Raw genomic sequence first — 26,801 nt, 5'->3', positions numbered from 1 at the left:
ATTGTTCGGATTTTACTAAGTTACAGGCTGTCCTGTTAACGGATAACGGTCCAATACATTACTAAACTTTACAAAAATTTTGCTTATTTACTAAAGAGGCAATTAGCAGTGAGATTTGGGAAAGCAGTCAATACAAAGTCCAATACTGCATAATTTGTAAATAGTTGTATGTTTTACTGGCATCGTCTCCGTCGTCCCTCGGAAGTTTTTTATCAATACGTGTTCACGGCCGAGGCGAAGGAGCTTGTAGAGACATAAGGTATTTTGGAAGCATGCGAGATAAAAAATGAGCAACGCCTTCCCCGGGAATCGAACCACGGACCTCTGTAGTATGCGCTCAGCATGTAGACAACTACACCACAAAGGCACGCTAAGAAGGCGGGAGAAACACCTTATAGTATGAATAGCTGTTGTTTAAAATTGCTTTGAAGGAATGTGATCCATGAATTGAAAGCGTGACGAAAGAAGAAAAGTTGGGGATCGGACCGTTGTCCTGTTCACAGGACACCTATAAAATGCAAACAAAAAAAACCTTAAAAAGTAATTTTTTCATGGATATTTTTATTTCTATAAATGTAATATCAGAAATGTATAAATCTGTTTAGAAAAAATATAGATTTTAATCCTAAATAACGGTTCAGAAATTTTAAACGGTTATTTTTAAAGCAATTTTTTAATGAAATTAATTATGACAGGCCAATTTTTTAGCCTGCATATGAAACTTACATCTATTTCAAGGGAGTTATGCCCCAATTTATTTATTTGTTTACCTTTCTTTTCCATTTAATTTAATTTAATTGGGCCAATATGGATTACGATCCGGGCTATGCGATAGCCAGGTAAGGTGTAAGAAGTCAGACTGATGTTCAGCGAACCAATTTTGAACACTTCTGGCACGATGTGTAGTTGCATTATCGTCCATGAATTATCCGTCGCCATCAGAGTAAAAATGCAACATTGCAGGGTGCACTTGGTCTCCCAGTATATCTAGTTACCTTATGGCTGTTTGTTTACCCTCGAGAAACACCAGGGCACCACTTCCATGCCAGCAGAACATGCCCCATATCATGATACTCCCACCAGACCCTTGCACAATGTAAGTTAAGGCAAGATGGATTCATTTCTTCATGAGGTTCTCGACAAATTCGCAGTCTTCCATCAGCGCAAAGTAAGGTGTATCTTGATCCATCCGACCACATTACCCATATTCTCAATTGTCCAGTGTCTTCTTTCCCGACACCATTGCAAATGAATTCTTGCTTGTCGGACAGAAATGAATGCTTTTCTCTCAGGCACCCGACTAATCATTCCTATCCTCTGTGCATGGTTTGAGCTGAAATCTTTTGGAAAGAGCCTTGTTTGGCGATATGTGTCAGTTGAAACACTATAGAGTCTCTGTTCTGCCGTACAATTTGTCAGAGACGAAGCCGATCACTCTTTTTGAAATATGTGTTTGAACCGTAGCCATGTCTTCTGTACAAGGACTGTGGTTTCTGATTCCAAATTTGAAAACCTTTGATATGACTGCTTTTGAAAACCCAGTGAGATTTGATGTCTTCGAAATCGAGGGTTCTGCTAAACGGGCATCAACAATAAGCCCTTTTTCAAATGGCTAAAGATCTGTGGTTTTTCTCATTCATCGTGCAAAGCACTCTTACACCTTACTTATACTAGCATTCTAACCACATGTAACCCACGTCATAAAAAAATTGCATACTTAATCCCTTGCAACTATTCAAATGAAAATCTCAGAGGTTTCTAATTCATTGTCAAATGTGTGTAAATTACCTAATTGTAAGCTTCATCTTTTCTAACAAAACCTTTCTTTGAATTTTGATCTGCGAATGTGCTCTTTTCAAAGAAAAAATATAATGTTCATCTGGTATTAATACTCCTCACACAATGTATTATACTGTATCAAATATTTACATTAACCTATCAATGCAAACAACTCACTCTTTTGCATGAGCATATCAAAAGCTCTTGAAAAATAAGCTTAAAAGGCGAAATTAAATTTTGTACATCCATACATGATATACATAAAAATAATATAACCGTACTTTTCTGTGGGAATGACATTTTGCCGTCACCAAAGAAACCTATTCTCGTGTAAAATATTTTAGAAATAAAAAGCTTGTTTCGAGCGCATTTTGAGAGCAAATAAAGGTAATTAACATAAAATGAGGAAAGTCTGAATTGAGAGTTTAAATATCAATTAAAACTGCGAATATTACCTTTTAGAACATGAGTTTGTTTAAATAAGACAAAAAAAGAACATACAAAGGCTTCGAAAATGGCAATGTCTGCTTTTCATTAAACTTTTAGCAATAAAAGAATTCTGATGAATGAGAGCTTAGTATTTAAATTATATTTTCTTTAAATGATATTAAACGCAAAAAGAAAAATTATCAGAGCCACTAGTTTCTAGGGCTTTTTCTAGCATTTATGTCAGTTTCCTATTTTTGTTTTTCTTTTAAGCTTTCATATTTGATTTTTAAGTGTGCCTGTATATCTGAAATTTAGTCTTTGCAATTTAAAAAGAAAATTCGATATCATGCAGTTAAAATAAATTAAGATATATTCAGGAAGCTTAGTGATAACAAAAATTTAAAAAGTGACACTTAAGTCTCGTTTACCTTTTTTCATTTATCTAAAGTATTCTGAACATAGTCTCAAAATAAAAATGCGTAATTCATGTATCTTAATTAATTACTAACTTTGAGTTTAATTCATAATTGTCTTAAATTTGAAATGCATAGAATTAGATCCTTTATCAGAAATGGTATAGGAATGTAAATTCGCTCAAAAATTTGATCGATGGTAAGGAAATGTATATTTACTGTAATAAAGCTTACTTTTCCAACCAACATTTAGGATAATTAAGATTCACATTAAACATATAATGTAAAACCCCAATACTTTTCTTAGAGGTAATTTAACATATCTATTGGTTACTTTTACACAGAAGTTAACCTGAAATCTATTCTCTTTTATACGTAAACGTTAAAAACACTACCTTTTTCATTTATTTTATTTTTTTCTTTTCCTTGTACTTCTCGCAAATACAAGTAGGAACATGGGATCGAAAAAAGTAAGTGCGCTTCCATGTTCATTAACAGAAGTTCTTCTTGAAACCTACTTCTGTATTCCGTAATCACCTGCTTTGAGCCTCCAGAGTTAAACTTTACATTTCGCTTCTTTATGCACTAGTGTTTGAAGATGTAAAGCAAGGAAAACTGTTTATCTAACACCTGACAATCAGTAGCGTGTTTGACTTTCTTTTCTTAATTAGGTATTTTACAGAAAGAAGTTTCCGCAGAAAATAAAAGTATTTCCTTCTTCTTTGATATCATTACGATTTCTGAAGTTTCGGGATCTTCGAATTAAAGCAACTGTGTAAAGAGAATAGGATATATCATCCTTAAAATCTTAAAATATGCCTTAAAAAGCAAGCTGCAAAATATTTAAGAACATCAAATCATCTTTGGAAGATATTTCTAGAGATTTATCTTAACTGTCTTAAGTAGTTCAAACTTTCAAATTTCAGCTTAGTGTTAAAAACTTAAATGTGCCAGCTATCGAAATAGTTCATCTTGTTCGAATGAGGTACCACACAGAGATCTAAATTATTAACCAAGCAAAAACTATTGCCATTTGTTTCATAACATATTTCGAAGAAACCTATTCGCATTTTGCACTGTTTAATTATACTTACCAGAATAAAAATACAGCGAAACTAACGTATAATAAAGCATGTATCATAAAAGCAGTTTGTTTTGTAAAACAAATATGCTACACAGATATTTACACGTTTGGGAAAGTATGCCCTGACGTTTACATGGCTATGTTACAATACTTTATGAGTGACTTTTTTGCAACACGATAGGTATCAATACGACAGTTAAGCTCTTTTCAAACACGTCTCAGCATTGTCAGCTGCCGCAGCACCGCTTCTGATGCGGTATTGAAGATATTCTAAACTTGTAAGAACAGAAGCAGCAAAACTGCAGTTCTTAATATATCTCCACAGAGTATTCACAAGGTTAGTTAACTAGTTTACGAGCATGCTGCAACCCTTCTGGCCGATAATAATCGGCCTTATGGTTAACGCAGTATACCCGACGCAGACAAACAAAAATACAGTTAAGTATTCACAAGGTATTAAATCCGGACTTCTTGGTGAACAACAGACTAAGCAATGTTTTCGTCTGCGACCATGCAACGCGGAGACAGATTTTCTACCATACGGTGTACTAAAACAAATATGGTGCACTAAAACAAAGCTTGTGTCTGAATATTCAAGCAACACAAAATCTTTTTCTCCCTTATTGCGGCCATACTGCTCGACTGACATCACGTGCGCTGACCTGATGTTGACATCAGAAGACAAACAAAAGAAGAGGGTTCGTAAACTTGGAAACTTTCTTTAATGGTAGGAAATACTACTCGAAAAAATTATAAGAAAAAACAACTTTTCGGTTTATAAACATTTAAATTCGTCTACTTCTTTTATTCCAACTCTTTATAAATATATAAAACAAAACCGAAAAAATCTAAAATATATAAAACAAAACCGAAGCAGTAATTACGATTATAGACGCTGTTTCTGAGATGAGTACCGTAATATGCAAATACGTATGAATGCAAACATTTAAGACAAGATACATATTTTGGATGAAGCAGATAAAATTACAGAAATAGAATTTCCTTTCATGAAGCAGAACGCTTCAGAAACGAATTATCTCAGAAGTATACCTTAAATGGAGATAATTATTTTGTTCTAGTAAACTAATGCCTGATTATTCCCAAACACTGATTTTCCAGGATATTTTCTTATTCAATTCAAATAGATAAGGGAAAATGCTTCTTGAATCGATCGAGGAATGATTTTGCTTCAAGAAACGAGTTTTCTGTGATGAATGATATTTTTCAGATAATATTATTTAAAAAAGATAAATGAGTTAATAAATTCTTCAACTAAAATAATATATTTATTTAAGCACAAGAGAAAGCAGAATTTGAAAAATACTGAATTTAGAAGATTTTCCTCTTTCCCAGTAAAAGAAAGAATCCTTCTCTCTGAATAAGGGAATGCCACTAATTTTTTTTTCAAATTTAATGCTTTAGATAACCTGTTCACTTATATTTATTTATATTTATTGCCTGAAAGTGCATTATGACATTTAAGAAAAAGATTTTCTAAATTCAAATTTCCAGTGTTCTGACTTGTAGATACTGTGTGAGAAAATTTGTAACAAACGCCGTAAAACATGTTGTAAAACTAAAATACACCTGCACTGTAATCTTTAACTTAAAAAATTTTTAAAAAAATTTCAGATCATGCTCAAAGAATTTCTATTGCCCTCATAAATATTTCAAAATCAAAGAAAAAATAATAGGCAAATTTTAAAAGCTATATAATCAACAGTGAAATACTACTCAAAATTGACACATCCTCTGCTAATAAAATTAAAATGAGACATAATCGACAACCAATTAAGAATAATTTGAATATGAAAATGATGCTTACACTCATATTGCTGTAGCAACTGTATTAATAGACTATTCAGAACCGATTTTAAGCCAACCACTAACAAGTGAATGAAGAAAAAATAATAAAGACTGCCAAATATTTCAAGGTTTTATATACCATCAAGAATTAGTTATTGTCTGGGAATTTACATGAATGAACTAAGAACAAAATTATAATTCACCTCTGCATGATAATAGACCTATTCTGTTGTAATAAAGCCCTAAATTGTTAGGAAGTAAAATATACTTGGTTATCCTTCTCTAAATTTACCTAGAAGTATGAGCTAGGTTTTTTGGTGATAAAAATTCCGCTTTGTATTTATTGAAATTGATGCCGACCCTTATACTCACTTACCCCATTTAGTTGAGAAGCCATCTATCCCGAACAAACACAAAGTTAATGATAAAGGACCTCTTCGTCCACCACTCCAAGAATGTTTTTTTGTTTAATGTTTTTTTCCTCTAAATAAGAGCCACTGTAAAATGGTTTTTCTATGAATCAAACTTTGGAGATCTGGATTTGCAGAATAGTATTCTAGGATTCGAAACCTTTAACCATGTACTCATTATTTCTCTTTAAATTTCAGGTTAGGTATCCCTAAAATCCTTGTATTGTATTTTGCAGCCGAGATACACCATTCACAATACATCGGAGTATTTCCATGATTAATAAAAGCTTGATTCATATATTTATCTGAAATACTTCTTCGGCAAATGTTGGCAGACATTAACTATGATTCTGGCTTCAAATGTCTGGTCATTTTTTCTGATTTTCTTAATACTTATCTCACGAAACTTCGTTTTTATTTTCAAATTGTAAATTTCATGATAAAGTCGAAATTAAGAGCATAAATTTCATTCCGATTGCATCACTCACTTTGCAGTGGTATTACCTTGTTTATTATAATTCAAATGACTTAATGTTCATACGCTTTCAGCTCCCTATATCTATATTCATTATGATGCACTGATTACGTCTGTCAAATATTTCTCTACGAATACGTGTGTTATTAGCTTCCAACAGGAAATCGAAAAGTAAATTTTCAATTTTATCGAATCCAAACATTGAATGATTATCAAATCCTTCGAATAAGACTAATAACATAATGAAGAAAGACAAAAAATTATTTGACATTAGAAGCTTTGAAATATGGCAAAATCTGAAATTTTACTTAAGAGAAAACAAATTTAAGAATACAGTTTAAAATAATAAACCTACATTTCTTAAATATATGCAAGTTAAATTTAGAACATGAAGTACATAATTAAACTCTTGAATCTTGAGGCTAATTTGCGTAACAATTTGAAAAATAAATATATTTAAAATTAAATTATTCTTACTCAAATATTTTAAATATATTTGAGTAAGAATTCAGATTTCAGTTAACAATTCAAAATGTAATAACCATGTCAGAATAGTTCAATTAATAGATAACTCAAATCATGTGCGCGACTCAACGTTGACATATAATGGCATTAGTTGCTTGAAACATCCAGTAGTAGTTTATTTATGTCCACAATTATCGAAATGATTGGATTCTTCGCTGAATATCAGGCTGGAAAACAATAGCCTTCTTTGTTTAAAGAATGCTGTATTGGGTATCAATTAAATTACATTTATTTTTCAATGATTCGAGTTAAAAGATATAACGAATACTTAAGATTCATATGATGAAAAAAGGCTAAAATTTCAATTTTGGAATTTCAAATAGTTTGGAAGATTTGTGGACCCGGAGGATTCGAAGGCCAACCAACGGCCGAGCATTAAAGAATCTAAACACGGTAGTTCGACCTGGGCTCGTATCCCTGCGAACGTGCAAGCTGCATGAAAGCTACCGTGGTTTTCACCATGGGTTAAGGTGGACACGAACCAATTATCCTTAAAAGGTCCTCCACAAAGGCATCCCTAGAGTTGCTTTGCCTTAAATCACTTAAAGTAACCTCAAGACTCGAATGTTTCATCTCTAGTTTCTCTCTAGAAAAACTGATAATTCAGTTCAATCTAATGAATTAATTAAATTATTTAATGTTAGATTTTGGTCTCAATATGATGGTTATCGTATTAATTGTGTCGGTAATAAAAACTCTAAATGATTTTTTTATGTAAAAACCACGTTACTTCACAGCTTATTTTAAAATAAATTTTCCTTTTTGGAATCGCTGTTTTACAGAGATGAGCGTTGCGCTGTGTATTTTTTTTTTTCTTTCCAGAGTTTGAATATGAGCTAAAGAAAAAGCATTGAGTTTATGTTTTGAATTAGTTCTTTATTCTTCATTCAAGTGAAAAGATTTTTACATTATTGTACTTACAAAGACCATTACATCTTCCTTTGATTTCAGTTTACATCTTCTAAACCATTCAACAATTATAAATATGGATAAGGAAATCAAAAGAAAATGCTTCCCTTTTCTGTCTCAAAAGAAATATCCACTTGCAATTTTAAAATAGTTTCACATGCGTATATCGTAGGAAAATATTTTCTTAAATCTGGAGAAGTAAAAATTATGTATTTATACCTAAACGCATTCGTTTCTTAAAAATATGAACTTCTCATGTACTTTAGAATTTTTTTTGTTTGGAATCTGAATCAATACTTTTAAAATGATGTAAATATGGATTTGCAGCTTTTGGAAAATGTAGTCGTAGCTCTCGAACTTTTTTGAACTCCAACATGCGGATCCTATTGATATGAAGTTCGGCTACCCCTGTAACATGCTAAAGTGTATACTTGCATGATATATTTTGCGTGCATGATATAGTATTTTGCATGCGACAAAAGTATGTGATAATCCAAAACAATTAAAATGTTAAACTAAATTTTGCAGTGTGAATTGAAGAAACCATGTCTTTTGAATATCCCTGATCTCTATTTTAAAAAACATTTCCTTGTTAGAGTGGCCAAAAAATTCATTTTCATTTAGGTCCGGTACATGTTAGACTGTGTTTTTAATTAAAATGCTCAAAGAAGTAATTTGAAAAGTCTTGCTATTTTCTTTTTCTTCTTTAAAGAATAATTATTTGCAAAACTCTCGTTCTTTATTTGCTTTAACTTCAAGAGGAATTCAGTTGTGTTCAAAAGAGTGCATGCGAAACAAATAATCTGCTAACGGAAATTCATTTTGTAAAAAAGGAAAAAAAATAGGTGGCGTTAAGCGTTTTTCAAAGTTCATCTTAGAATTTTTGTTCCTTAATTCATTACTGCATTTTCTTGCTAAAACAATTAACCAGCTATAATTGATGTACTGTTATTTTTCATTAAGAGCTTCAAAAAATCTGTTGATTTTTTTCAATCCTTTGCATGTTTTACTCAAATAGGTGATCGTCTCAGATGAAACGTGATTATTTAAACAATTTTTTCAATTAAGCTTATTTTTCCTATCCTAATTCAACTACACTTAAATTAGTTTAAGTCGTTGTTATAGTTAATCATATTTTTGTGAAATTACATTACCTCATTTACTGCATTTCAAACATCGTTTTCTGAAATGTTTTATTTCCTAGTGTATGAATCCTTTGATTACTTATTTCAATACTTGACATTTTGCTAAAAAACAGTTTGGAGAAGCCAGTAATTTCTCTATAATTAATAGAGATTTTTATTCCTATTTCATCTGTAAATATGAATTTGTTAACTATAAAATATGAAATATATCGCTCATCTCTTATTTGATTCTTGACTGATGAGACTCTTACATGTTTTAAAAATTGAGAACTATTTCAAATTTAACAAAATTTCAAAATTAAATATAAATAATAGATATTAAATGCATTTTAGGCTCATACACGTGAGGACCATACATTATCGTTTGGATATTTGCATAAAATCTGTTTTAAATACGAAATAATTAATCACTGGTAATTCCTTGCATTTAAAATCTTGTCCTAAGCATGTAACTTCTTGATTACATGCATCTAACCAAAATAGAAAGCGAGAGTGGATAATCAAAATAAAAAGAATATCTCAGGTGATGAAAAGGCAATCCCCATTGAGAAGAACAGTGCAATCCATAATACGCAATCCCTCACTTCCGGACATATTTTTTTAATAATTTTATTTTCTTTTACCACTTTCCAACTTATTCTCTTCTCTAAATTACCGGAAAACAGCAAATTATTAAACAAGATTTGTATGTAATTGAAGTACTGTTTTTCAATAAAATAGTTCATTGATTTTAAAAATTCTTTTAAAATCAAATATTACTGTATATTTCATTTATTTTTCAGACCAAACAGCACGATAGATGACTTAAATCTGTTGGACGCATTGCTGAAAAACTATGACAGACGAGCTCTACCTACGAGTCATATGGGTAAAACATTCTCAATATATAAGAATTATAAATTAAATGAAAATATAATTATTTCTATAATAAATGCATATTAACATAATTAAGTTTATTTTCTGATTTTTCTTCAGATGATTTGCAGCTTATGAAACAATGCCTCAGGGAAAACTATAATTACTTCTTGTAGAGTCAAAATCAATCAAAAATGAAATGGATATTTTTTATAAATGTTCATTCCAAAACAAAACATTTAAAGACGCAGAGACATGCTGGGTAATATTATGTTGTGCCTACCTTCTTTGTCAGTTCATAATATTTTTTTCTACAGATTCCCTAAAAAAAGGTCACAATCATAATTTCATTTTTAATCTCGGCTGTTTTGTTTTCCGAGGCATGAGAGTGGCTGAAATCCCTCGATCTGTAGCTAAAGTCAATACACATGGACTTCGAAATGAAAATATTCAATCATCTATTCTGAAATTACTTTTAACGCAAGAGATTTTTAGTAACAATTGTCACATATATATTTCGTCTATGCTCCATTCGTATGCGATTAATTCAAATATTACCTATTAATACAGTAAAAGATAGCTCTACCTAATACTAAGCTGTAAGCTATTTCTTCAACCTGAATAAAGGTATCTTATAATGTTTCCCTACATATAATTTCACAAGCATTTTTATCAAGTTGCTAGTTTATAACTCCTTTATAATAAAAGTGGTAGGCAAAGCTTCGATTTGTTATTAGAAAGATTCCTTTCTTTTCTGCTTTTGTAATTCAGTTTTATTTAATAAGAAGTTAAGAACAACTTGAAAACCATTTGCAAGAATAAAAAGGAAACAGTTTCAAAGCATTTTTCATACCCTGGTAAAGTAATCGACTATGGAACCTAAATTATAGTAAACAAGTTAATAAGCCGTTATTAGTATAAAGCCAAAGAAATATGAAAAATAAGAAGCTTTTGTTTTATTCTTCCTTTTGGCCAGAGCGTTTCAACACTAGAATTCAGGAAGTATACCTAGCGCAGAAACTTTACTTTTTGCATATACTACACATATCATACATGTGTATGTATCATATATATAATATATCATATATAATTTGAAGTTAAGTAGTAAGAACAAACAAAAAAGGACCCATGTGCTCAAACGTTTTGCGCATTGTGCTGCAATTTTAAGGAAATTAGAAGATATATTTTAGTACGCACTCTAAAAAGTTACCAAAAACTGTGGCTCCCTGAAAACTTCAACATAAGCAATATTTAGTTGCTATGAAATGTGTGAAAAAGGAGAAATATACAACATTTGAATATTTACAAGTAAAATTAATAAAAATAGTAAGCTATATACTAAACGAATTAAGTAGATTTAAAACACAATTAAAAAACTAATCAATTGATCGTGGTAAAAATAAAAATAGTAAGCTATATGCTAAACAAATTAAGTAGATTTAAAACACAGTAAAATACTAATCAATTGATCGAGGTAAAAATAAAAATTAAAAATTTAAATTAAAATTAAGAAGCGGTAAATGGTTAATTAGCCCAATTCGAAGTTCATTTTGGCTTGTCAAGGGAAATTTTTTAAATGAATTCGAACTAAGCTAACTCCATCACGCGTTTCGCTGAAACAGACAGTTGAAACTGTGCGAGACAAATTTTTTTAATGAATTAAATAAACTATGTCAAAATATTTTGTCTCAATTCTCTGTTCCAATTTCCCGACGCGCCCGCTTATTTTGACACATAGAGGTGTAAAAAAGATAAAAAGATAAATAATGAAAAGGCAATTCCGATGTACATAAAAAATAAATAGCGATATGCTATTAGTCGAAATATACAAGAGCTTATGGGTGAACCTGCGAGCTTAAAGAACTAATACTTTGTAAAAGTACCGTAAATTATATTTAAATCTAAACGGAAAGGATAAGATAAAAGATGACTCATCTTTTATGAGTGCGTTCAATCTTTATTTTATCCAGGTGCGGTATAAAAGTGAGCTTTTCATCGATCGTAATGCTCAAATATTTGATTGCCTTAGAAACACTAATTGGTTGTTCACACAGGTTGCACCTAGGAGGTATTGATCTGGTATTAGTTTTGGCGATACCCAAAAGAAAGCTCTTCTTTGAATCAAATTTAAGTTTAACATTCAAAGACCACTTCTCCAATTCTTGAGTGGCGAAACTTATAGCTTTATCAATAGTTTGACGACCACTTCCCGTGGCCAGTAAAACAAAATCATCAGCATAAGCTTGTATACTAACATTTTGTGGTAAATTTATATTTAAAGCTATATTAGCAATAATATTCGGCAAACGTGGACCAGATATTGAGCTTTGGCACAACCCATTTGGTAATTTCTATAAAGCCAGTTATTAGCATCATACAAGGAAACTTTTCTTTCATTCAGAAAATCACGTATCAATAAGATGTTTTTTCGAAATTTCAAAAAGTATTAATTATGACAATGATAGCCAACTAGTGACCTCCTGCCCGTGAAATTTCTTCTAATTTTTTATTTCTTATTGGTGGTAGTTCCTGCATGATAAATATTGGGTTGGCAACTAAGTTCTCGCCGTTTTTATTAATGTTTGTTAAAAGGGTATTTTTCGGTAAACATATTAAGTAGTTAATTAAGAATGTATTCTCCTTTGTTGACTACAACGTTTTCCCAACGTTTAACAAATTTTTCAATACCTCGTTGGTAGAAATCACCTGTTTGAGACTTGAAAATGTCATCCAACCAAGCTCTTATTTCTGCATCAGTGTTGAAAGAAACTCTCCGCATAGCATTTGAAAGAGATCGAAAGAGGTGAAAATCCGTTGGGGCCAAATCGGGAGAGTATAAATAGGGCGAAAAGAGGAAGGATCTTCTTTATCCTTTCTTTCTTTGCTGAAAAAAACTAAATTAGCCTCTTTCCAACATTCAGGAAATATTTCCCTCCGAAGACATTCATTCAGGATAGCTACAAAAAACTTTTTATGACATTCAAAGATTTCTAAAATAATTTCCATTCTCAAGTCATCTTTACCAGGAGCTTGACCTTTATTCAACTTTTTAAGAGTAAGTTTCACTTCATCTAAAGTAAAATTATAATCTTTTAATCTCTGGAGGTATCAAACAATCTGATCTAACTTGGCAATGAAATGATATATCACCATAAGTACTATCAAAAGGAAATTGATATTGTAAGAGGTAATTTACTATCTGTAATTCTTAGTTAATATTAAGTTCTTAGTTCTTAATTAATAAGATCCATCTTGATATTTCAAAGAGACAACTTGTAAAGATGGTTTATATTTATTATCAGCAATACAGTAAGGAATGCCAAAAGGTTGATGAATATTCAAACAGTCACATAGTTGTTCCTAAGCACGATTTTAATTAATGTTGATTTCCCATTTATTTTCAGCTAATTTCTTTTTATATTAAATCTTTAACAAATGTTTCTTTGTATGATTGTAACATATCTGTTTTCTTCCGCGTAATCGAACTTGACTTCTTAAAACAGCCAGGTTTTTGGACCACCAATATATCTATTACCAAGGGCATTGTTTTCCTCAAATTTGTTCATCTTCTTACTTTTCTTACAGATATCCAATATTGAATTAGTAAGATCTTTAATATAAATATTTAAATCAGAAATATTTTCTAAATTTTCTTCGGAAACACTTTTCGTAAAATTATACAGTTCTGTACGAAGATTTAGCCAATTCAAATTCCAAATATAGAAACGTTCAAATGTCTTCTTCTCTTAGAAAGTTGTTTGAAAGTCCAATCTCAATGTACCGATGATCGCTACATGAAATATCCATAGAGACAGACCAATTGAAAACAAATGAGGATCTCACAATGGTAAGGTCTATCCAGCTTTCGCCTCTGGTATCGGAAAACTTAGCCATGTTATCAGGACTATTAAAAATGTTCAAATTGTTTGCCGAGCGGAATTCAATTATAGCTTCAACTGTTGGATCTACTGAGTGATATAAGGACTCCATAGGGAACTCTTAGTATTGAAATCTCCGCAAATAATTATTTCTGAGTCTTCATGAGAATCAATAATATTATTGATACAATGTAGATAATCACTCAAGGTGTCATTAGGGGCAATACACTGAAACAAAAATTATGTTTCTATTATTAATGATAATTTAATTGGGCCTATATTTGAGGAAGCATACAAAAGCATTGCTAGAAAACTGTCAAACAGAACAATTGCCACTCGTGGATGATTTTTGTCATAAATTAATTTTCATCAGTATTAAATTTCATCGAGATTCCTCGAAATTTATTATCTACGACGTAAGGTTCATGAATCAGGGCTATTTTATAACCTATTTCAGTAGTTTTAATATATAATGAATTTGCAGAAGCTTTAGCGTGATGTAAATTTATTCGAACCATTTTCAAGTCTTCGTCACTTCTACTAGACATAATTTATACGACTGATTAAAGGATCCATTTGTCGTTTGTGACAATAACAGTTCTTATCTAAACTAGTATATCAACGCTAAGCTTCAATTTGCCTCTTTACAATTAATACATTTTGGAGTACCTTCACACTCCCAATTTTTACGTTCAGCTGCACCACATTTAGCACATAATTGCGCTTCGTGGCATTTTGTTTGAAAGTGCCCGTACTTTGAACACTTAAAACAGTGAGTTAGTTTCAAAAATTCTTTAATTCTAAGACAGGAGCATCTTATGTTAAATTTTTCCGCTTTCATACGGTCTCTATATTTCTTAGCATCTATCTATACTGGCCACTCAGTGTAGATGCTAAGAAATATAGAACCCAGACCACGACAAGACTTCCATATGTAAAACTGTCAACTACTATTCTAACCTTCTAATTATTAGAATTATGGCCAAACCACCTCAACAGATTAACGTGTGAAAAGGAAAGCAAAAAGTAAATATTAGTCAAAGAAAGAATGTAGACTTAGTCTAAAACATCCTTTCAACGGAGAAGTAACTTAAAGCAAAATAAATATTCTGAATATTAAATGCAGTGCTTTTACATGTATGCATTTGCTATCTGAATTGGATAAGACCTATTGCTATTTTATTAATACCATAATATATGGTATTTCAAAAAGATTAAAAGACTAAATGTCTCGTGAATTAATATTCTAATCGTAGAACTACGTTTTCAGAATGCGAATCAAACAAAGAAAGTCTTTCATGCTGTTATACTTTTCATGGTGTACTATGTTTCAATAAAAATTAACAAGCTTTATACTTTTCGCAACTGCTCTCTAATCCTAAAATAATTTTTCAAAATTATATTAAAGCGCTTTCTCTGACAGAACAGAAATGGCCAAAATATTGGCTTTAGAGCACGTGCGCAAACTGAGGTTTTTCAGTCTTTGGGTATGAGAAATTATACAATCTAACATTTTTGTTTTCTTAGTTTACTTTTGCTTGCTTTCTTAGTTTAAGTTACGCTTAATACTATATTACAACTAAATATCAGACTAACTGGGCAAAAGACCATCAGTATATTCACAAAATCCCGATAATTATGCTTTGTTTTTTATGCCAAATACAAATTTTAATGCAAGGGAGGAAGCACTTCACTGGTGCTCAAAATTTAGTAACTTTTCACATTTATTCGATTATATCAAGCTGCTACAATACAAAAATAAATACTTTTAACAATAGTATACTCGCAGTGATCATGCGTAAGTAGCCCGAGAAGAGAGGGATGATTTAAAACAGAGGTTGCTAAATTTAATAAGAAAAGACGCTAATAGGGATAGGCCCTCAGCTCTCACAACGTGACATTATACCGGACATGAGATAAATCATGTGTTCCTGTGAAAGACGTTTCCACTGCTGCAGTCACGCTCTCTTCTCATCCTGGAGGTTTCTAGGAGGAGGACGGCGAGTTGCAGTTGCCTTCCCAAAAGCGCCCCAGACATACTCGTTTGGGTTTAGCCAATACTCCCTAGATTGCTTACAACTAGAGGGTGCTGGTTTAGGCCACCGGACTCGACTGACCAATCTATTCTGTTAATATCATTACCTTCCAAAAAATCATCGAACAGTTTAGTCCTTTGTGGAAGAACGTTATCGTCCATTAAAATGAACTGGTGGCTACCTGTACTCTTGAAAAGGCTTTTCTGCAGAAATGGTGCCGCTCGTTAATCGAACACGCCTCATTTCAAGTATGATTTCACGTTGTGAGAGCTTTATGATTATTGGAGGAAACCAATGTCTCCTTTATTTCCCATTAACCTCCTTTCTTGGTTGATCGCTCAACCTCTGTTTAAATCCTTTTGTGCGGATGAGCTTATCCGCAATCAAGTCTGTGTACCCTGATTTTTTACATACCATATCTTTTTGCTTTATATCATCCTCCGCCCTTACGAAACCTCGTAAAAATGCAAGTTCTGAAAATAAGTTCTGGAAATAACCAATCAAATGCGAAAATTCTTAATTTTGAACACCAGTGTGTTTTTTCGTTTAGCTCACTTTATTTTAGGGAAAACCAAAAAAAAAAAAAAAAAAAGAAAAAAATTCAAGCAAAATACAAAATATATTTTTCTGACCAAACTAAACAATGGTTTATTTTTATTTCATAAGCACACATCAGATTTTTATTTCAATGAATATGAAACAATGAAATTAATTCAGAAAACGCGTAAGCTGTACAACGAAACACTTTTTTTATTGATATGTGCCCTTCGTTTATTTTCATTTGCAATTAAACCATATTAGGAATTTTAACTCGAAATAATGTAACATTAAATTAACAATACAATAATTTTTATTAAATTGTTCATTCTATAAGAAATTTAGGACTAGAATGACACCTGTAAATGAAAATATGACACATGAAAAATATATAAATAAATTGATAGGAAACTTAATTTTATTTGACTTAGGATAGGAAAAGAGAGATTGGGATAACTGGAGTTACAGATAATTGAAAGTACTATTTAAATTTCCGATTGTTTGAACACTTTTACATAATTTACCTAATTTGAAAGTTTGAAAAAATTCTTGGAATAGATGTTACTAAAGCAACAAGATTTTGTTTTTTAAGAACTGAAAATTGAATTCTTTATTTCGCTTATGTTTATAGTAACGGAGCAAAAAGGCTACGTATTTCATTCTAAAAAATGACAAAAACTGACTCATACAATAGGCCCGTTCTTTTAGATCCCAAATTTCAACTTATTCCATTTGAATATTTTTTCCACTTTCAGTGCAGACAAATGGAAAAGGTCGTTTTACGAATATTTAAGTATTTAAATATTTAAAAGTTTGAAGCTTTATATCACAAAGTTTATAATACATAAACATTTAATTTTTATCTTTAATATAGCTATAATTAATCTTTTGGCGTCTTTTTAATGGAGTATGGAGTCAGTTGGAAGCAAGCCAGATTTTGATGAATTATGTGAGAGAAACTCTAAAAAATAACAGTACAAAAATCGCGTTCTTAGAGAATGAAAATGTTAAAAATGAAATGAACTAAATAACAATCTGTCTTTGATTGATTTCTTCATAATGAGGTTCTTCATAAAATTAATAATAAATCTTAAACTAATTATTTCTTTTTTTCTCTAGGAACACCAACTGTTGTATTCTGTGAGATGTACATTCGAAGCTTTGGCTCAATAAATCCCTCAACTATGGTAAGTGCAAAGAATAAACCAGCATAATAAATTACAGAACTATTTTTGATACTTCAATTCTACTGGTAAATAATTTTCGAGTTGAAGGTTTCCAAACTGTTCGAATTAATGATCAATATGAAGAGTATATTCTTTCTCCTTTTATGCATGTAACGATACCCAAAGGTGGCGGAGAAATGCTAATTTTTCATTTATTATTCAGAGAAAAGGCTAAACATGTACACAAATGTTATTTTTTGATATGCGAAATATTTGTGAATAATCTATACCTTTCGAAAGCTGAGGTTATTCACAAACACTGTACATTTGATGAAGGAAAAAAGGAAAATAACTTTTATATATTGAATGCAAATACTGCAATTTAACTGATATTTCATGAATGCATCGAGTCAAAAACACATGATATTTGATGAAGCAGATTATTACAACTGCTGTAAAATGTGACGTAACCGAAACCTTTATCTAAAATGATATGCATTCAGACCAAGACCTTAAGAATTTGATGAATTTTCCTTCTATAAGATAGATTCTTGTTTAAGGAAAGAAAAACTTCTAAGTTTCAACAATAGAATGTAATTTTACTCCCAACACCTGTCATAATTCTGCAGGACCTGTACTCGTATACTAGCAATCCTGCTACGAAAGCCAAAAATCTAAAGCTAGGAAAAACAGCTTTAATAATTCAATTGGCTGAACAATTATCTGTTTTGTCAATTGAACAGTTGGATATATTAAATTAATAAGCAGTAATCACTTCAAATCACGTGTGAGAAAAGACTTCATAGTTCTATCTGTTAATAAACAGTTTTCGAGTTAGAATGCATCAGCGTTGCATAGTTGCATAGACCCAGAACTGATTAAACCCTAAATCTAGAAGAGAGAGTGCAACGGTACTTGCCCTGTTGTGGATGAGTTTGGTTTAGCTTATTTAACTATGGCAAAGTATTCTAAAGCTATCTAATCTAAGAAAGGAATGCCTCCGAGGAAAACTCTCTATGGAAAACTAGCTCGTATTCACGTCTCATATGAGAAAAACCACGAACAAGCCCATGAAGCCAGACCGTTCTCCTGCAATAGAACCTAGGTCGAACTACCAGCATTCAACGACTTTACCACTCGGCTTCTGGTGGGACTTCTGTGAATGAGAAAGGACTGCGGATGTAAAAGAAATATCTTCTGTAATTTTAGAGAATAAAGGTAATTTTCGGTAATATTAAAGGATTTTATTACATCACACACAAATAAAATGTACTTCTGGGGTTGCGTTTAAAAATTATTAGCTAAAAGACATTGGTTGTCTAAATTATCAACGAAAGAATTTCCGTAGCTAAATGAACCTGGTCAATAAGATTGTTAGTACGTCGCTGCAATACATAAGTACATACACCAACTAAAAGAAGTAATAAAAAGTTTAAGTTACAAACATTAAACATTGCTTTTATTTTTTCCAAATGAGTGTAATTTAGAAAAGGAAATAATCTCCCTAGAAAGAATCACAGAAATATATATATACATATACTAAAGAAATATTGATTATATTATCTCCTGATATTATTTTGCAGCTATTGTGTAAATATTAGAAAGACTTATTTTCGAACTCAGTGAATTTCAGATCATTCTCTCTCTCTATATATATATATACATACATGTGGTGTTAATTTCATTACTTTTCATTTTCATTACGTATTACGAGAACACTGGTGTTAGGCAATTTAGAAGTTAAAAATCGTTTTATACCTGTTTGTTTCGTTTTAAACAAAAAAATTTCCCTTCCACTGTTTGTTTTTCCATTGTTTGTTCTTTTCTGCCACTGTTCGCTTTCCCCTTCCACTGCTTTAAACAAACAGCTTTTCCTTTCACTGTTTCTTCGTGCTTATATCCTTCCTAGAAATAAGATCTAATACAATATGAAAGAGAATGAAAATAAATATTTTATCACTTAAAATTAAAAAAAATACAATGTAAATTTAAATATAGTCTTTGGGTTGTGCTATTTCAGAAGGGCGGATGTTAACATGTAAGGTAAAAAGAAAACGTATTTCGTTACTCAAACTCCTCCTCCAAAAGTTTGGCAGATGGAAGCGGAAATAAACTGGTCTTGACCTTTATAAGAAAGTGAACTTGGATTTGCGAACACTACAGCAAGATGTCAGCTGATTTCACTTCTGGAGATATAAGAGTCCAGCAGGTGAAAAAGGGAGCTGTTTCCGTAAATATAAGACGTTAACTTCAAAGCATGGACGTCAGCCAGTGTTAATTACGCCACACGTCACAAGTCCTAACCCTGCGGAAGGCGGGACGGAGGGCAAGGCCTGTTATATAGAGCTACCAGTTACAATAACCGTTGGAAGTCGGACTTCCTAAATAAGTGCTAGCGTAGGAAATTTGGCCCACCATATTCTTACTTAAGTTGCGTTGGAAAGTGCTAGAAGTATCGAGAAGACAAAACGGTCTTCATATCAGAAGCGTTGAAGATGTCAACAAAATATGCCATTCATAAAGTTTTCAATTTCGGCTGCAAGAAAGGTGAAGGACCCTCGAAGTCCGAGGAAGCGTACTACACATTTTAAAGTAAACAGTGTTATAATACATAATGCTTTATTTTAAAATCTTGTGTATGCTTTCAAACATCTCGAACAATTGTATTGTGTCATGGTAAACTGCAGAGTGAGTAGTGTTTATAATATATAAAGTATATAATTAGAGTTGCGTTGTGAATTAAAACATAACATAACCCAGCAAATTATCCAGTAGGGTAAACTAACTATTAATAGAGGCTTATTTAGTTAAGAAAAGTATTACACATTTAATTAGTATTAAACACAACTGATTTTACAGAATCTGGTTCAGATGACACTACATTCAAATTCAGTACAGAAGAAAATAAAACTAAGGCATACCTTGTTTTTCATATAAATTGGAATTTTGGCCCAAAATCCAATTACAGGTATTACCAAAAATATCCCTTGCGAAAACTTTTTCTGTAATGTAACAATAATACAATTAATAGCTAGTGAAAACTGTGGAGACCGGTTGACACTATGGACACAATAATAAGACAAACCTGACAATCGAAATTTCAACGCAAATCTTTTTCAAATACAAGAATAAGTAGAAATGAAATTTACTATAGTATAATTTTATAACCGGATGTCACCGGACTAAATTAAATATGAACAAGATTATTTTTGAGACACAATTTTCTTAACCCACATATTAAATCAGGAAATTCCCATGTTAGTCACTAAAAAACAGAACTATATGAATAAGATAAATTTCAGCTATGAATTTTCATTATATATATATATATATATATATATATTCTCTTTTAAGCAAAATAATAAAACTTAACCGCTTGCACCGGGCGGTGATTAGGGTATTACGTTCCAACAGCTTTTGTTTATTTTTCATCAATGCAGTTGGCTGAAGCGGCGTCCCTCCTTGTCTCTCTTTTCACGACCTCATGAATGAATAATTTACCAAATCATTAAAAACAAAAATGAAGAAATAACCAAAATGCTGGATAAGGAAATTAACTGAAACGCTTCTTTCCTTCTGATGGATCTTCAGACTGCGTAGTGGTTCTGACTTATCTCACCATGGCGGATACCATCACTCTTTTTCTGCCTTCCTCTCAGAGTATCAGACAATACCTCCTCTTCTACAGCTAGCTCCAAACACGGGATTTTTGAACGAGGTCTAGCCATCTAATGCTTCGCCGACGCTTTTGCTCTCTGAAACGCAATTCTCTTTCTCGGCGATGAAACATTTCCCTATTTACATCCATCAAACCCAAGAGGGACGTCAACCACCAACAGCATTAGTGGTGCATCGTAAGGATAGCGTTGATAGGGGTCTATGAAAAGTTACCACATATCGCTCCTTCTTCCTCCTCCACACTTCAATGACTCCAGTCTAGGTCAACAACCCGATCAACCCTTCACTCGCATAGACCTCCATCTTTACGCACTGGTTTCGTAAACAATACATTCCAGACACTAAACCTCTTCACCAGCCCCAGTTTATCAGGGACACAGGTTGGAAATCCCAATTTTCTCCCCCAGCGGAAAAATTGTTGTAAAATAAAAGCGTACAATTCCAAGCTCTACGCAGGGCTCCATTTCTGCCCTAAAAATTTGTTTTTCAAACCATATAGAGCTAAAACATTGAAATAAAAAACTCCCTTTACAACGGATGACAGGTACATTCAGGAATTCAGACGCTGCTTAGATAAAAAAATACTTTTGAGCAATTCTATGCACCAAATTCTTTCTATTACATAAAATTTTTATTAAATTAATAATTGTCGAAATTACCAGCTTGTAGAGACACTAGGATTTTTTCGAAGCAGCCAAGATGAAAAATTAGCATCCGTCTTCGCTGGGAATACCTTATATACTTCCCCTTTTAAAGGGCGACTGGGGATTTTAGGGGACCCAGTCACCAAATTCTGGGTGAGGAAAATCATCATCCAACAACCTAGCTAGAAAAACCTAGCTGTTTTACGAACAAAAAACTTAACTTCTGACCCCGCAAAGGACAAAATCATCAAAAGAACAGCAAACCTGCGAACCCCTTTCTGGAAATGGCTGTGTCTGTGTAAGACCTGAGAAATACTCCTAATTTTTTAAAGAAAACCAAATTCTGGGTGAGGAAAATAATCATCCAACACCCCTTCAGCCTGGGAACCACCGCAGAGACATTAGGTAATTTGGAAGCTGGAAAGATGAAAAATGAGCAACCGCCTTCGCCGGAAATCGAACCAAGGACTTCTGGAATACTGGCAAAGCGTGCAGAACCACTACACCACGATGGCATGCTAGAAAGGCAGGAGAGATACTTTACATAACTCCCCCTTTTAAAGGGCGACTGGGGTTTTTTAGGGGACCCATTCTCCAAATCCTGGGTGTAGAAAGTCATCATCCACAATCCTTTTAGTTCGAGCGTCACTGTAGAGACATTAGGTTAATTGGAAGCAGGCAAGATGAAAAATTAGCAACCGCCTTCGCCAGGAATCGAACCTCTGGAATACCGGCACAGTGTGCAGAACCACTACACCACAAAAGCACTCTAGGAAAGCGGGAGAGATACCTTACAAAGTAAATCAGAAAATGATTATTATAGAAAAGAGGGGGGGATTTAAGCACAAATTAAATTAACAAAACAATTATGTTTAAACATCAATCAGTGGAACAAAAATATTTAATTTAAAATTAGTAAATCTGAAGATTCAGCCAAACAAACCACCAATAAATTCAAAAGAATAAAGCCAAAAGTAAACTAAATTAAGGTTTTCAGACAGAAATTAAATAAGTTCACTAAGTTTCTCCTTAAAAGTTAACAAGATTAATCTTTACCAAAATTAACTAAATCAATTGCAGCTCAAATCAAAACTTTAAAATAACCACTTTAAACAAAACTAGTCAGTCACAAAAATTAATATTAATTAAAATAGGTAACAAGTTACACAATAAGAGTTTTTCACATTCCTCCGCACTAACCCAAAACTGTAAATATAAACTATAAATATATAAATACCATGAATAAACTAATAGAAAAACCTAGCTGTTTTACGAACAAAAAATTTAACTTCTGACCCCGCAAAGGACAAAATCATCAAAAGAACAGCAAACCTACGAACCCCTTTCTGTAAATGGATGTGTCTGTAAGACTTGAGAAATACTCCTAATTTTTTAAAGAAACGTCTCAAATAAGAGTTAAAAAAGAATTCTTTAAAACACAGAGATTTTAGTATAAAAATCTAATTAAATATTTAGCTAAATAAGTTAAAATTCCAGTTGCATTGTAAAGTTACAAGTTTTATGTAGATACTTCAGACAGAAAAATAATAGCTAATATTTTTATTTGCCAATATTACGGATAAAATTACCCTTAAAGCGTGAGTTCTTTCAGGATAAAACGTTGAATAGCAATGTAAAACTAAGATCAACAAAGGTTTTAATCTTAAAGAAATCTGCACCTTAAGTACTAAATGGTTATTAGTTTATCTCTTTAAATGTTTATTAATTGAACAAGGTATTTAGAACTTTCTCCTTCTTGAATGGAAACTGCCCAGAATATTATAAACTCTACTATTGAGCAACACCAATGGGCGTAACATGAGTAAATGGTACTATTTTCGGTTTTGAGGGCCGTAAAAAATCGCCAAACTATTGTTGATGCCAGTGCTGCCAAAAATAATTGCGTCAACCCTAACGCAAGAAAGGAAGTATAATAGTAAATAACTATTTGAGATTGATGTTTCAACTTAGATGAAAAGTTAATTTCATATAATACTTTTTTATTAATATAGCATAAGAGTAAATAACTATTTCAAATCATTATTATAATTTATATAAAAATTGCTAAACATAAGTGAATGGGCGCCTGCATCGCTATTTCGCTACCGAGTTGTCGCTAAAGCATAATTTCATCTCGTTGGTTGTTCAAACCTTATTTTCTATAGTGAATGATGTCTTTTCTTTGAAACAATTCTCGGTAAAGTGCAGAACCGCCCACTTATTTGTTTGCCGCTTTTTACAAGGGTAAAAACAATTGGATTTTTGCCAATTTTCTTTTACGTTTTAAGTGAAAATAGGTCGATGTGTACACAGATAAAGTCGAGGGTGTGCGCAGTGCCATTTTTGTGCAATTCTGGGATTTTTTTTTAAGTGAAAATAGGTCGATGTGTACATGGATACTGAGTATGTGCAGTTCTTAAAAACGCTTCAAGCAGTGGGTGATTCTGCACTTTACCCAAAATTCTATTGCAGACTTTTCATCATGGGCGATACCCAAATTGTTAAATCCATAGGATATAAAAAAGGATTTAAAATCAAAAAAGGCTTTAAAAATTAAATTAGTATTTCAATGCCGTCTTAAGAAATATAGAATTATATAAACTTACGCAATCTGAAATCAGCGCGTACGCTAGATTTGGCGCGCTGTAAAATGGGCGTGTTTGCTAGATTTGGCGCTTTCGCGCATACATTTTCGCTGCAATTTTTTTATAGTCCTCAAAACGGAATAGTACCGAGTAAATTTGCTGGACTGTAGCTTCGAAGCTTAAATAAAACCTTCTTTAGACACAGTAGTGAGAATAATAAGAGAGAAATATGAGCTTACACGATAACAACATGCATATCATTCGAGAAGATTCAAGTTATATGATAGGAAAAAAAAGTCTCAGTCACCATCTATTGACAGAAGCATGAACGAAAAGCAACTGGGTAGTTTGGCTGTAGAGAAAATGAAAATAGGATACTTGACCAGAAATGATGAGCGGTTGAGAATTTAGAAATTTCTTTTTGTGAAATTCTCTGAAACTTTTAATGCTGCTTAAACTTACTGCATAACTGATTTGTGTATCTGAGATAACAAAATTTCTTTAGTTCGGAACATATACACATGCCTATGAAATAGAAAATGAATGCTTTCTGATTCATTTCATTGAGGATTATAAATCTCTGAACATGTTAGTAGAAAATGGGCTAAATTTGGCGGATCAAATTACGTCGAGCCTTCGGAAATCTGTGGATCAATGATGCTGCAAATTAATTCCAAAACATGCTATTTTAATAATCTTTATGGAGCCGAGAAACTACGCTAATTTTTAAATCTGGCATATTGACCTATCCTCAATCCTTGAAGAATAAGGGAAATACGCATTAGTATTTTCTAATCCACAAACGGCCCACCAGCGGCCGAGCGGTAAAGTCGCTGAACACTGGTAGTTCAGTCCGAGGTTCGAATCCCGCGAACGGGCTGGCTGCATGGGTGTTTTCGTGGTTTTCTCCATGTGTAACGTGTATACGAGCCAGTTTCCCTTAGAAAGTCCTCCACGAAGGCATCCCTCCCCTTAGGCAGATAGCCCTAGTGTGCTTTGCCATAATTAAATACACCAACACCATCTAATCCACAAACTCACATATCCTGCTCATAGTGAGCAGAACGATTTAAAAACAGAAGAGAACATTCTGTCTAAATATTTGAATTGTAAAATCTGATCTTGAACAGTTAACTAATACTATTAAGGTATCTGCTGACAGCGGCTTCAAGCCTTGTTGGTACAACCCTTGGTGTAAATTATATTTTAATATTAAAACAAAAAGAGTTTGAAATCAGCAAATTTTAAAATTATAATCTAGTTAAATGTTTCAAATTAATAATACACCTTTAATTTCCTATCCTCAAAAATATTTGTAATCTTTTTATACATCAAAGTGACACTTCCAAAGTAGAATTTTCTTGTAACGAGCTTTGCTCACCCTTTAATTGACATCATTTAGGAATATCGAAATAACGCCATAAAACAGCGCTCTTACACTTTACCTTGATAAATGTAACACTTTAAAATGCGCATCTTCTCTTTAGAAATCAATGCAATTAAAAGGTTAATGGGCAAGCAGTTATTTGCTGTGAATTATGGAGCATCATCTCTTTCTGTCACGTAAAGCTGTAACGACTTATTATAGGTGTCCCATTTTGTTCAGTTACTGCACTGGTTGTTGTCTAGCAACACAAATAGCCGTAACTCAACGAATAATGGCATAAGCAATAAATTGTATAGAACATATGCTAAATCATGATTATACTATCATATAAATAAATTGATATAATTAGTTTAATTTTTATGAAACGTGTCCTTTGCATGTTTGAAAGAGATTTAGAACAAATATTATTCAGGCTGTTATTCTAGAGGCTGTAGCTCTAAAAAGTAATAATTCAACTTTAGCAGTCTATCCAAATTTAACAAGCTTCTTTCGTTGAACAGGAATGTGCTTTAAAGCAAGAAAACTCGTTAATTATTTGAATTGAAGTGCAACAGCTACTTGAACAAATTAATTGCATCATTGAACAAGAGTGTCTGTTAAATGCTGTTTTAAAATAAAGGAAATCCATTAATATTATAGACTGAAATGCAACAATTTGTAAAAAGAAATGTAGTGAAGTCTTTTGTTTTAATTTTTCTTCCTGGCTTATGATGTATGAGATCTTTTGCATCTAAAGCTTTTAAAAGTACTTGTTTCTTAAATTAGTTGAAACACTGAAGCTGAATTACACGACAGTAAACTGAAGACATTTCTATATATGATATGTCAATAAAGTATAAGTAAAGTAGAAAAAAAAAAGAAATGCACATTATTAAAGTAAAAAAAATTACCTATTTAATAAGAATAAAATTAATATTATTGGAAAGATTTTATCAGATCAGATTTTATCAGACTCGGCGCGTATTCAAGAGGTCCAGGTTCGAGACCCAGCTAGGGCATTGCTCATTTTTTATGTCTCCTTGTTTTGAAAGATTCTAAAATGACCCTACAATGGCGCATA

General features: G+C 32.2%; 1 protein-coding gene across 2 annotated transcripts in view; it reads left to right on the top strand.

Annotated features, from left to right (window-relative positions):
• The window catches only part of LOC118190063 (glycine receptor subunit alpha-3-like), a 358,296-nt gene that overhangs the window by 232,647 nt on the left and 98,848 nt on the right, over positions 1 to 26,801 (top strand). For both annotated transcript variants that reach the window (XM_085810099.1, XM_085810098.1), the window contains exons 2-3: positions 9,758 to 9,843; positions 17,401 to 17,468. In XM_085810099.1, coding sequence (XP_085666225.1) covers positions 9,758 to 9,843; positions 17,401 to 17,468 — 154 coding nt within the window. The remainder of the gene's footprint in view (positions 1 to 9,757; positions 9,844 to 17,400; positions 17,469 to 26,801) is intronic.

This window comes from Stegodyphus dumicola, chromosome X2 (assembly GCF_044657685.1).
Source record: "Stegodyphus dumicola isolate Sdum_Otavi_A_Nest chromosome X2, ASM4465768v1".
In the NCBI taxonomy this organism is placed as follows: domain Eukaryota; kingdom Metazoa; phylum Arthropoda; class Arachnida; order Araneae; family Eresidae; genus Stegodyphus; species Stegodyphus dumicola.
This window is presented reverse-complemented; position numbering and strand designations above follow the sequence as displayed.